This window comes from Fukomys damarensis, unplaced genomic scaffold (assembly GCF_012274545.1).
Source record: "Fukomys damarensis isolate Sample0158 unplaced genomic scaffold, DMR_v1.0_HiC HiC_scaffold_3, whole genome shotgun sequence".
Classification (NCBI taxonomy): domain Eukaryota; kingdom Metazoa; phylum Chordata; class Mammalia; order Rodentia; family Bathyergidae; genus Fukomys; species Fukomys damarensis.
The window spans coordinates 48343394-48355717 of record NW_022900915.1 but is presented as its reverse complement, the minus strand read 5'-3'; the positions used below and the strand labels follow the sequence as shown (position 1 = coordinate 48355717).

The following is a 12324-nucleotide window of genomic DNA, read 5'->3' as shown; positions in this document are numbered from 1 at the left end:
CTGAGCTAAATCCCTGGCCCAGAAATCTGTTTCTTAATGCTCTGGGATTTGGAAGTCGGAGATCAAGGTGTGGCAGATTCCCTGTCTGGGAAGGGCTGCATCCTGGTTCACAACCAGCTTTTCTCACTGTGACCCTACAAAGTGGAGGATGCAGGGCTCTCTGAGCATTGACCCATTCATTATGCCCCACCCTCAGAAACTCATCACAGAAAAAAGACCTCAACACTAATACCATCTTTTGGGGGGTACAGAGTAAGCATTGCAACATAGGAATACGGGGTGGGGGGAACAAACATTCAGACCATAGCATAAGCCAACCTAACTCTAAGGTGCAGCCAAGCAACATATTTGATAGGAAAATATACATATGAACTAATATTATGTTTCTAGTATTCAAGACAGCAGTTAATGGGGTGGGAAGCAGGAAGGGGTATATGGTGCTTCAAATGTACCTGTGGTGTCTGCCTTTAACTGGCAGCCAGCTCAGGATATGAATTTTCTCATTCTTGATACCTTATGCATACTATGTTCTGGGGCATGCATCTACTACTCAATAAAAGGAGTATAAGAAACCATAGGTGTCTGCCTATGTCATGAGAATTTAGCCTCTTCAAGGGCTGCATATATATATATATATATATATATTATACATATGCACACATATATGATCTTCAATCTCTGAAACATGGAGAATCTATTGAGGGCATAAAAAGATTGTGGGGTATTTGCCAAAACTTGGAAGCAACCAAGATGACTTTCAGTAGTTGACTGGGTAAAGTAGGATACATCCAGACCATAGAGTATTACTTGTCAACAAAGAGAAATAAGCCATGGAGCACCACAAGATGACATGGAGAAAACCTAAGGGCTATTAAGTGAAAGACCTCAGTTTGAAAAAGCTACATTCTGTATGATTGCAATCATATAACATTCTGGAAAAGGTAAAATAATGAGTGGTTACAGAGTGGGGAGGAAAGGCGACCAAGTGGAGCATAGGGAACTATCCAGGCAGTGCAACTTCTCTGTGCAACACTGGAACAGTGGACACACGTCACCAGTCCACACTGTTGGACACCAAGAGTGGCCCTGATGTCATCTATGGATGCTGGATGAAGGTGACATGTCACAGGTTCATCTATCATGACAACTGTTCCTCTTCAGTAGGAGATACTGGCAAAAGGCAAGGAATAATGGGAAGTCTGTGCTTCTCTCGAATTTGCGCTGACACTGAATCTGCTTTAAAAAATAAAGTTGAGTTTTTCTGATTTAGAAGCCCAACTGACAGGCCATGAAGAAGAAGAAGACACAGCAGGGCCTGATGGCACTCTGAGGAGGGTATGGGACATCAGCAGCTGGCCCTGCCATTGACTGAAACACCAGAAGGACATTGGGCCCTCTGACCCTCCCTATAGGCCAACTCCAGGTAGGGGCATGTATCAGTCAGAGCTTACTAGAGAAACATTTAACACAAGATATAAAAATATATAAAATTTACATTATTTGCTTACAGTGACCACCCACAGAGTCAGGCATAGAATACTGCAAAAGGGCTGTCGCATGCTGGAGATCTAAAGGTTCCAGTCAAAGGCCTGGAGCTCACTGTAGTGTCCCATGTGAGTACATATCAGGAGGCTAAAGGGTTGATGTTAGAGACTGAAGAGCCTATACTAGAAGCCCAGAGTTGACATCCAAATTAAAGTTGAAGATGAGCTTCTCCAAAGAAACAAAAGTCACCCTTCCTTCTTCATTTCCCTTTTTTATTAATTTTGGTGATAATCCTCCCTAGGGTGGGTCTTCCATATCCAGGACTAGGCTGAGCCAATTTAGTTGGGTGTTTCTTACTTGAGGATATGATCAATTAACTATCACAGGTCACTATCCCTCCCCGTGCCTGCTTGCACAGCGGGCTTTCCCCCAGACTCACACTCCTGGTCCTAGGGCCAGTCTGTGGTCTCTGCCTGTGATGCTCCCTCCATATTGGGGGAAGGGGTTGCTCTGAGCTGGACCGTGAGCCCTGGGCCTGATGGGATTGTTATAGAAATCACATCATCCTTAGTGTCTGGCATGGTGGGCACATGGCATGTCTGCTACCTGTCAGGACCGAACTGTGTCCCCCAGAACTTGCAAGATCCAGGACCTAAGAATGTGACTATTTGAAATGAGACAATTAAGATAAATGAGGCCCTAATCCAACATGTCTGGTGTCATGACAAGAGGACACACACTCAGAATGACAACTGTGTGAAGACATGGGGAAAGATGGTATCTGCAAACCAAGGAGTACAAGCTCAGAGGAACCCACACCTCCGTCTCTGCAGCCTTCAGAACAGGAAGAAAATTAATTTCTGTGGTTTTGATAGAGAAAACTTGTAAATAGCAAAACCTACAAAATGTCACAATGTAGAATGGCTTCTGCTGTCTCTAACAGCAGTCTGCTTTGTTGAGTTCAGAATTTACAGACACTGGAGGCATTAACCACTAAATAAAACATTTGGTCTTATCCTGAGACAACAGAGCACATCAAGACTCTGAGCTCCGAAGTTCTCTAAACCAAATGATTATAAAAGTGTCAAGATGAAAAGAACCATTGTTAACATTTGCTTTCCTGACCCTGAACACCCCACTTCCCATGGGCTAGGAAAGATAGCTTAAGTGAATCTTAGAGGTGAACTCCCTAACTACAATGAATTGCTACATCTGGGTTAAAGTTAACTATCTCGTGACCATGATTTGTATATCAGTAATGTGAACTGAGAGAATGAAATAAACACCTGAATAGGGTCAAGGCTGTAAAACTCTCTAAAAGAGAGAGCTGAGCTGTAAGGCAGTAGGGGGTCAATTTTTGTCACTGCCTTTTTGAGTGCAATCAGCCTTTTATTAATAAAATTAACTTTTTCTCATTTTACTTCCATTCTGCATCTCTCTGTGTATGTCACTTACCAATTCCTTTGGCAACAGTTTAAGACCTCAGGGTGTGATCTTTTGTTATCTAGCCTCTGCAAGCTAATATGCTATCCTTACAATTAAAAGTAGCACTTGGAGAATTTCTTTTGTTTGTTTTGCTTCGTTTTGTTGGTACTAGGGATCAAACTTGGGCCCTTGAGCATGCAAGGCAGGCAGCGAAACCACTGAGCTAAATTCCCAGCTGTTGGAGAGTTTTATGTATGCACAATGTCGTTTTAGCTATGTGGTTTTCCTGCACTTCCCTTAGCGAGAAGACCCACTGGACTGGACATGTTCTATGCCAAGTCATTAGAGCCTCAGGGTTTCCTTGGGGCCCCTTTGCTTAGCTGTGGTTTAGGTAACAGCCAAATCTATCTGTGCCTGTCTCTTTTGTTTATTTATTTATTTATTTATTTAGGTACTGGGGATTGAACTCAGGCCCTTGCACTTGCAAGGCAGGTGGCAGAACTACTGCACTAAATTCCCAAATTCCAAATGTCTGTCTTTGAGAAGCTTTTTTTTTTTTTTGGTAACAGATCAAATAAGCCAGGCAGTGGAACCACTAAGCTAAATCCCCAGCCCTGAGAAGATCTTTCTACTCCAAAGGTACATTCACTTTGCCTTTTTTATTTTCTGCATTTTAGGAAACTTTCACATCCGACCCTGGAGGGTGTTCCCACCCCAGGGCTAAACAATTCCTAGGGACATATCAGGATATGGCATTTTATATACAAACCTGCTATGTTAACTTCCTGACACTATGACAAAATAATTAAGCTATCAATTTAGACAGAGAAAAGGTTTATCCTTTCGCTGGGTTTTAGCGGTTCCAGTCCAGGTCGCCTGGCTCCACTGTTTTGGGGTTGTGGGGAAGCAGAGGTCATGGAAGGAGCAGTACTGGAAAAGATCTGCCCCTCCCTGGCAACTGGGAAGCAGACAGAGACAGGAAGAGGAAGGTCCCAACAGCACCTCCAAGGTCACACCCCAATGACCTAATTCCCTTCCACCAGGCCCCACCTCCTACAGCAGTCCCCGTAGTACTAAGGAGGGGGGCGGGAACTGCGGCAAGGCCGCTGTCTACACCCCAAACCAGGCTACATACACTAGCGCGCCCTGGACACAACAAACCAGGGTCGATCAGCTTTCCAAGGCAGGGATTCCCTTCGCCAGGTAGCCTCAGCCTCGGTTTTACATCTGTCTGCTCTCCCCAGGACCAGGATTAGGGTTAGGATCTGGATCAGGGTTAGGCCTGGGGAGCGCTGTTTGTGGCAACTGGGTCAGGGTAAAAACCTCACCTACCCGCCCAAGCTCGCCTGCCTTCCCGGCCGGCCAAGACCCGCGCCCCTCTGCTACCAGCTGCCCGCAGCCCCGTGCAGCTGACCTGAGGGAGGTGGCTCCCCTCCCCTCCCCGTCCCCGTCCCTTTCTCATCTGCTCCTCCCCTCCCATCAGGAGGACCCCCTCTCTCCCGGACCCCAGCGTCCTCTCCTGGGCACCGCCCCGCTGACGCCACAAAGCCGTGTCCACGCCCAAGCCATTTCCCAGGCTCAGCCGCTCAGTCCCAGCCCCTCGGCTGCTGGGAATCCCCGTGCCCAGAGACCCTCCAGGCACCCTCCAGCCTTGGCGGCCGCACAGTCCGCAGGGCGGCCACGCTGACCTGTGTCCCCTGGATGAACCTCCACGGACAGAAGGACACCTCCCGGGCCTAGGCTCCCGAACCTAGGCACCGAGTCGTCGCCGTGCGCCCTGCTGCAGAAAGCGTGGCCTCCCTCGATCCCCGGACACTGTAACTTAGGGGCGAGGAGGGGCGTGGGATCAGTGCTTGAAATTTAGAGGTTCAAACCCTCCACTGTCCCGCCCTGCAAAGACCTCAGGAAGTAGGAAGGGGAAGGCGGTGGGTCTCCATTGCATGCGACCCCAGTAAGTATGGAGACTGAGCGTTTGCACACTCACCTGTACGTGTACACGTTGTGTACGTGTGTTTACATGGGTGCACAGATACGTGTGTGCAAGCTTGTTTTCAGGTGTGTGCACGTATGTGCACATACATGCACACACATGTAGGTTTGTGAGCACACATTTGTTTGTAGTTTTGTGACATTGCACAAAATGGTCTTGTGTCTTCCCTGATCTGCACCTCCCTCCCCAATGGAAAAAAATCACCTTCCCTCCTATTTGCCCTTGTGGTACTGGAGTTTAAGAAAGTTATTCTGAGCTTGTTAAAGGGCTCTTTATTGGAGCTTCTTGCAGCAAGAGTGTCACCCTAGAGAAGGGATGAGGTTCAATGCCAACAGAAAAGGCAGCTAGGGACAGAGAAAGAGTGGAGAGGTTTATCCCTGAATGGGTCTAGTGGGTGCACAGGGTTTAGGCTTCATGGGAGGGATGAGGACTTGGCCAGGTGTCCAGGAGACTGACAGCAGGGTGGGGTCTGGGCCGTGCTTTGTGCATGGCCAGAGGCTCCTGGATGCATCTGGTCAAAGGGTCTTTGCAGTTTCCAAGAGGCATTTCTTTGTTGTTAACAAAACTGAAAGAGTCAGTGTGGGCCCCTCACACAACCCCAGTTCTCCTCTGTGAAAGGGTTGGCACACAGAGCCACTGCAGCCCAGGTCTGGGGTTTGGGTCTAACCTCCAGGCCCTGAGGTCCTCCCAGGAGCCATGGATGCTGTAGAACTGGCCAGAAAGCTGCAAGAGGAAGCCACATGCTCCATCTGCCTTGACTATTTCACGGACCCCGTGATGACTGCCTGTGGCCACAACTTCTGCCGCACCTGCATCCAGACAAACTGGGAGAAGGCAAAAGGCAAGAAAGGGAGGAGGAGGCAGAAGGGATTCTTCTCCTGCCCAGAGTGCAGGGAGATGTCACCCCAGCAGAACCTGCGGCCCAACCGTTTGCTGACCAAGGTGGCAGAGATGGCACGGCAACACCATGGGCTGCAGGAGCGGGACCTGTGCCCAGCGCACCAGGAGCCCATCAAGCTGTTCTGCCTGGAGGACCAGAGCCCCATCTGCGTCGTGTGCAGGGAGGCGCAGGAACACCGGGAGCACAGGGTGCTGCCTGTGGAGGAAGCCCTGCGGGAGTACAAGGTGGGGAGCAAAGGTCAAAAGCCCCAAGGGTAGGAGTGTGTTTGTGGGTGGGCTGTATCACCCATGGGCAGGACCCCACCATGGAAGGGTACAATGGCTCCTGGGACAGAACAGGTGAGTGCTGACAAGACTGCCAAGGCCCAGGCCCGGTCTGACCCCCACAGCTCCAGCTCCCTGTACCCTTTTCCTGGCATGGCACTGGGGGATGACTGCCAACATGGACAAGGAGGAAACTGAAGGGTGGAGAACAAGCACAGGAGCTCTTGACTGGGGTAGGTAGCCAGGTAGAGAAGTGACCAGAGGATGGGGGCCAGTTCACAGGATCCACTGGTACAGATTCTTCAGTTCAACCTCTGTCCTCAGCCATGAGGACAAGTTACTTCTCCCCTGGTACAGGGAGTACAGCTTCCACATGATGGTTTTTCTCCCTCCACCTTTTAGGAAGAAAAAGGGAATGGTCAGAGAGACTCTTGCAGCTATAGGTTTTCTTTTTCTTTTTTAAAGTGTGTTCAGCTCAAAATAACTCTTAAGTGGTGAATAACTCTTGTTGAAGTTGTGTATTTGGGGGTGTTACGTTCTGAAGGTATTCTGAGGTCCGAACTGTTTCACTGACAGAGGGGCCTGTTTTGGGGAGGCATATCGATCCCCTATGCTTCCTTAGTATGGTTAGAAACCACAATCCAGGGCCGGGGATTTAACTCAGTGGTTCCACTACCTGCCTTGCAAGCACAGGACCTGAATTTGATCCCCGATACCAAAGAAAAAAAGAAACCACAACCCAGATTCTGGCAGGAGGTGTGGGCACCACTGGTCCCAAGCCCTGTGGTTTTGTACTCCCACAGTCGAAGCTGGAGGAAGACATAAGGTACCTGCGGGAGGAGGTGAGGAAGACGGAGAAGCTGCAAGCCAAGGAGGAGCAGACCTTAGCCCAGTGGCAGGTGGTTCTCCAAAGCCCCTTTCCCATCCCTGCTCTGTTCTGTCTGGATTTCTAGCCTTTCTTCCTTGCAGTGGGAGGTGCTCCTAAAGGTGTCCTAGCCCCACCCACAACATCCCATCCCCACCTTCCTCACTCCCCATGTAAGGGGGAAAATCTTCCTCAAACCCTTTCTTCAAACCCTGGTGCAAGAGTGACAGGTGAGTAAGAGGGAAAGGTGACTTTTAATTATGCCGGCACACAGGGTGGGAGAAGCCTCACACAAACAGGAGACTCAGGTGGACAATCAGAGGCTTAGCAGAAGTCAAAATCACAGGGTCTCACCATGTTGCCCAGGCTGGCCTGGAGCTCCTGGGCACAGGTCATCCTGGAAGTACTGGGACATAAGCCATGGCATTACACCCAGCAAAGGGCTTGGTGGCTTTACCTTCAGTTCTAGAGTCAGGAAACTCATCCCACATGATATGGCAAGTGAGCCGACTAGAGAAAATGGGTTTCAAAGACTGAAGGAGCTGGAGTGATCAGAGTCAGAGCACAGGGTTGGTCACTTCATAGTTGGCATCTTTTAAAGGCAGAAACAGGAAGAACAACAGGAAAACAACAGATCAGTGAGTATCAGGTAACCCAGCTTACTTTTGTGTAAGGATTATGTTTGTGATCCATTTGAAGTGGCCAGATTTTGTCTCCAATTCTGGCTTCTGGGGAGTTCAACAGCTGTGGGGCTCCTTCTGACTTCCTGCTTAGTCTGCAGGGGACCAGGGCAGGAGTCCTATCCAAAACAATGGCCTCCTGTGGTTTTTAGGAACATCTCCAAGTATCCCTCTTTGGGAGTGTCTCTGAGCCCCACCAGTACAAGGATACATGAATGTTAGGGTGTTGGACAATGCCTATTGGGGCCCAGTGCACTGCTCCTCTGAAAAGCTCCTAGTTTCCACCTAAAGCTCCCAACCCTTGCCAGAGTACTATGGGTCCCCGGAAGCCCAGGGAGGTACATTGTGACCCATAGAACTGCTCTAGTGTGTGGGGACCACATCTCATATGCCCACAGGACAGAGTGAAGGTCCGGAGGGAGAGGATCATGATGGAGTTCGAGAAGGTGGTCCTGTTCCTGGCAGAGGAGGAGCAGAGACTCCTCCAGGCCTTAAAGAGGGAAGAGGAGGAGACAGCGGTGCAGCTTCGAGACAGCAAGACCTCCCTGGACCAGCAGCACCGCTCCCTGGACTTGCTGCTGCTACAGCTGGAGGACCGAAGCCTGCGAGAGCCTCCACAGATGTTGCAGGTAAGACTGCCCCATGGGCTGTGCTCCAGGATGAGGCGCAGGAGAGGTGTGGTTGGGATGCACAGGACCAGGAGAAGGAATGCAGCCCAACAGAAGGCTGGACAACCGTCCCTTTACCAAACTGCTCAGACCAGAAGCATCTGATATTTCAAATATTTTCGGACTGGGGATATCTGCAGACATCATGAGGTATCTTGGGACTGATATCTATGTTTAAACAGGAAGTCCATTTCTGTCTTGTGTATGGTGTGTGTAGAGAGCTGCAGCTGACATTACGCGCTTTCTTTACTGTGCCTCTGTTTTGACTGCAACCTTCCCAGAGTTTGGGTGTGGAATATCCCACAGGGTTAACCATCAGGTCAGCCCTCAAAGAGTTTCAGATTTTGGATTACAAACAGGCTGAGAGGGTTAAAAAACGGAACTTGTGTACAGTCCTAAAGGCTGGAAGCTGAAGGCTGAGATCAGGGTGTGGTGGGGTTGATCCTCCCCCAAGACCATCTTCCACAGGTGTCTGTGCCCTGATCTCTCCCTTTGATGAGGACACTGCTCAGGTTGGACTGGAAACCACCTGAATGAACTCACTTGGCCTCATCTAAGCTTTTAAAGACCCTACCTCCCAGTCATGGTGGTTCAGCTTGACCATGGTACACAAGAAATGTCCTTTCAGTAGAAACCAAACTTCAGATAATGAATTTGGATCTTTCAGAGATAGTAAGAGTCAAACAATGCTCCGATCTAGCATCACTATCCACATGTGCCATGCAACTAGAGTGCCCAGCAGGTCAGGATTATTGCATGCATCTTTATCTTTCAAGGTTTTCGACTTCCAGTGGAAATGTCAGCACATAACTCCATTTTAAATGGAGGATCATGTGTATATCACATCCTGAGATCCTGGGGCTAGGACCTATGAAATGAGGGGGTTGGAAAGGACAAACCACAGCATGGCCACTGAAGAACATACTAAACCCGGTGCAGCTTCTAGTCCAGGGTGTTAATGTACTTGGGAATTGCCCTTCCCAGAGTCCCTCCAAACCCAGCTGTTACTGGAACCTCTCTCCCTCCCCAAACCTCAGCCAGTTACACCCTCACTCACCCCTTCTCCATGACAATTCTGTGCATCTCGTTGGTCTTGCACCCACTTAGGGAGCACCTACAGCGGAAGCTCCCCACATCCAGTCTCAGTTTTCAAGGTTTCAGTTACCCATGGTCATCCTCAGCCCAAAAATACTAAGTAGAAAACTGCAGAATTAAACAATCATAAGCTTTAAATTGCATGGAATTCTGAGCAGTGTGATGAAATCTCACTGTCCAGCTGCATCCCAGCCACTTTGTTCAGAGACCCACACCATGTATGAATTTCCCTGTCCATTAATCTCTTAGCCATTCTGTTACCAGACGGATAGTAGCAACATCTGTAGCAGCCCCATCTTACTTTAAAATGCCCCCAAAGTACAAGAGCAGTGAAACTTACATTCAGACATGGCAGAGAAGCCACAAAGATCATCAAGGGAACAGGAGAACAGCTTCTCCAGGCCTTCCAGCCTCCTCATGCACAGGGTCAGGGTAAGCCCCTGGGACTCCTGGTGGGTGTGGGAGTTCAGTTTCTGGCAGAAAGGACATTTTTAATCTGTCCCAGAGAAGTGGACAAGAGAGAATGACATGGGGGTGGCAGTTGAGAGCTAAGTCCATTTCCTGCTCTCCTCCCTGTCCTCTGCAGGATATGAAGGACACCCTGGCCAGGTATGCAGTCACCAGCAGCGAAGGTGGTGGCAGAGGTGGGTGCAGGAGGGCTCTGTGTGGGACTGGAGGGGGACAGTGAGCCTGTGTTCCCTGGAGGAAGCGCAGCCTGAGTGTGCAGTGCCAAGAGGTGGCCGTCCCCACGGTGTTCAGGACGGTGTGCAGGGTTCCTGGGCAGAGAGATGTGCTTAGAGGCTTTCAAGGTAAGTGCAGCCTGGGGCCTGGCACCCTCAGGATGCCCTGTGCCCACCCCCCATACCACACACCTGTGCTTTGTGTGCATTTTTCTTCCTCCTTCTCTACTGATTAAGCCTGTGGTCCTGCTCACCCCCACTGCCCCACCAGCAGCCATGAGTAGCTGGGGCACAGGGCCCTATGCCAACTCCCCCAGGATACCCAGGGGAAAGGGTACCTGGGGAAGATGGGGACCAGAGGGGCCATTCAGCTGCTACCATCTGCCCCACCACCTCTGACCCTGACTGGTTCCACCTTCTCGCCTGTACCTGGGCCTGTCTGCAGAGGAAGTACTGCCAGACCCCACCTCGGCGTACCCCTACCTCCTCCTGTATGAGAGCCGCCAACGGCGCTACCTCAGTCCCCTGCCTGAGGGCAGCACCGCATCTTGTGGCAGGGACCGGTTCCTGGCCTACCCCTGCGCTGTGGGCCAGCAGAGCTTCACCTCAGGGAGACACTACTGGGAAGTAGGCATGAACCTCCTTGGGGATGCACTCTGGGCCCTGGGTGTGTGCAGAGACAACGTGAACCGGAAGGACAGAGTGCCCAAGTCCCCCGAAAATGGGTTCTGGGTGATACAGCTGTCCAAGGGGAAGCAGCCACTGCCCTTCATACCCACCGCCATGCCCATCACGCTGACCGAGCCTCCCAGCCACATTGGCGTCTTTCTGGACTTCGAGGCCGGCGAGGTATCCTTCTACAGTGTGAACGACGGGTGCCACTTGCACACTTACTCCCAGGCTGCCTTCCCTGGGCCCCTGCAGCCCTTCTTCTGCCTGGGGACACCCAAGTCGGGCCAGATGGTCATCTCCACAGTGACTATGTGGGTGAAGGGGTAGAGGCCAGGACTGCCCAGGTCTGTGCTGAAGGCAAAGCTCAAATGAGAGCCTTCTGCTGCATGCAAGGCATTTTCTCCAGACAGAATCACAATTAAAGTGGTCAAACACTGAGGCTACATTGGCAGGTGCTTTGTAGAGGAAACCAGAAAGGCAGATGCCTCCTATTGGACAGATTTCTAAATACCCAGCTGCACCAAACACAGTATGGTCTGGTTTTGTTTTTGCTTGTTTTGTCACACTGGAGACTGAACTCAAGAGCCTTTTCACTGAATTACATCCCTTTCTTATTTTGTATTTTGAGACCGAGCCTCACTAACTTCCCATCCTGAGTTTGAATTTGGGATCCTCCTGCTCAGCTTTTCAGAGTGCTGGAGTTACAAAAGTGCACCATCACCCTGGCACAGCGTGGTCTACTTTTTTTAGCTCTGCCTCCTTGCTTCCTGGATTCCCTGGTCCCCTACTGTGGCTACTGGGTCCTTGAGAGGGGACACTGAACTCTAAAAGTGCACACAAGTGGCCTCCCCCAGCTTCTTGATGTGATTTTGCACGTGAAAAGCAAAATACAAATGACGGTAAGGGTAATTTGGGAGTATCCTCTCCCCGCCCCCCAGCACACGTTCCTAAAAACACTCCAAGAGGCCCTCATTCCCATTACTCCAGACTAAATGTACTTTCCTGGGCAAGGGATTCCCACAGTATCGTGGCAGAGAGTGCGGCCGTAGCCCCACAGCCTGGCTTGCTCCCCAAGTCGCGCGGGAGCCCGAGAACATGGCTTCCGAGGGGACGCATATCCGGAGGGTGAGGGTCCCAGGTCCTAGGGCCAGCCGCGACGCCCGGTAACTGCGACCTAAGCTCCGGTTCCGCCTACCGTGCGCCACGTGACCCGTCGCGGCCAATCCTGGACGAAAGCGGGTTCCCAAAGGAGGAAAAAAAAAAAAAAAAAAACACGCCGCGCTTCCTGCTTCCGCCGCTGTGCCTCTTCCTGCCGGAGCCCGGGAGCCCTGTTCTGTCTACATCCCCGCGTCACCGGCGCTCGCCATGGCTACCCCTGACCTGTCCACCAACCTCCAGGAGGAGGCCACCTGCGCCATCTGTCTCGACTATTTCACCGACCCAGTGATGACCGACTGCGGCCACAACTTCTGCCGCGAGTGCATCGGACGCTGCTGGGGCCAGCCCGAGGGCCCCTACGCGTGCCCCGAGTGTCGCGAACTGTCCCCGCAGAGCAACCTGCGCCCCAACCGCCCACTGGCCAAGATGGCCGAGATGGCGC

General features: G+C 51.0%; 2 protein-coding genes and 1 long non-coding RNA gene across 6 annotated transcripts in view; 2 read left to right on the top strand and 1 right to left on the bottom strand.

Moving 5' to 3' along the window:
* Nucleotides 1-4789: 4789 nt before the first annotated feature.
* Trim17 (tripartite motif containing 17) lies at nt 4790-11051 on the top strand. 2 transcript variants are annotated; one of them, XM_010612023.3, is made up of 7 exons: nt 4790-4861; nt 5574-6025; nt 6868-6963; nt 8008-8238; nt 9959-9981; nt 10078-10181; nt 10498-11051. In XM_010612023.3, exons 2-7 carry the CDS (start codon nt 5597-5599, stop codon nt 11049-11051), a joined length of 1437 nt encoding a protein of 478 aa, XP_010610325.1. In that variant the 5' UTR covers nt 4790-4861; nt 5574-5596. The 2 variants fall into 2 exon arrangements, with proteins under 2 accessions (XP_010610325.1, XP_010610327.1); XM_010612025.3 differs by having other exon boundaries at nt 4797-4861; nt 5561-6025.
* Nucleotides 5162-10175, bottom strand: LOC104853835. 3 transcript variants are annotated; one of them, XR_004518788.1, is made up of 4 exons: nt 9713-10175; nt 9335-9480; nt 7284-7521; nt 5162-6459 (listed from the first exon to the last, which is right to left on the bottom strand). It is a non-coding gene; the product is annotated as an uncharacterized LOC104853835 (long non-coding RNA). The 3 variants fall into 3 exon arrangements; XR_777883.2 differs by having other exon boundaries at nt 9335-10175; XR_777885.2 differs by having other exon boundaries at nt 7387-7521; nt 9335-10175.
* An 805-nt stretch (nt 11052-11856) lies between the features above and the next one.
* Nucleotides 11857-12324, top strand: part of Trim11 (tripartite motif containing 11) — an 8282-nt gene continuing 7814 nt past the window's right edge. The window contains exon 1 of the mRNA XM_033768090.1: nt 11857-12322. Within this exon, the coding sequence (XP_033623981.1) occupies nt 12090-12322 (233 nt within the window). The 5' untranslated portion in view covers nt 11857-12089. The remainder of the gene's footprint in view (nt 12323-12324) is intronic.

Coding starts and splice junctions, on each gene's coding strand:
- Trim17 (XM_010612023.3), top strand. CDS start 5,597: ATGGATGCTGTAGAACTGGCCAGAAAGCTGCAAGAGGAAGCCACATGC. Junction 6,026..6,867: donor AAGCCCTGCGGGAGTACAAG/GTGGGGAGCAAA, acceptor GTACTCCCACAG/TCGAAGCTGGAGGAAGACAT. Junction 9,982..10,077: donor ATGAAGGACACCCTGGCCAG/GTATGCAGTCAC, acceptor TGTTCCCTGGAG/GAAGCGCAGCCTGAGTGTGC.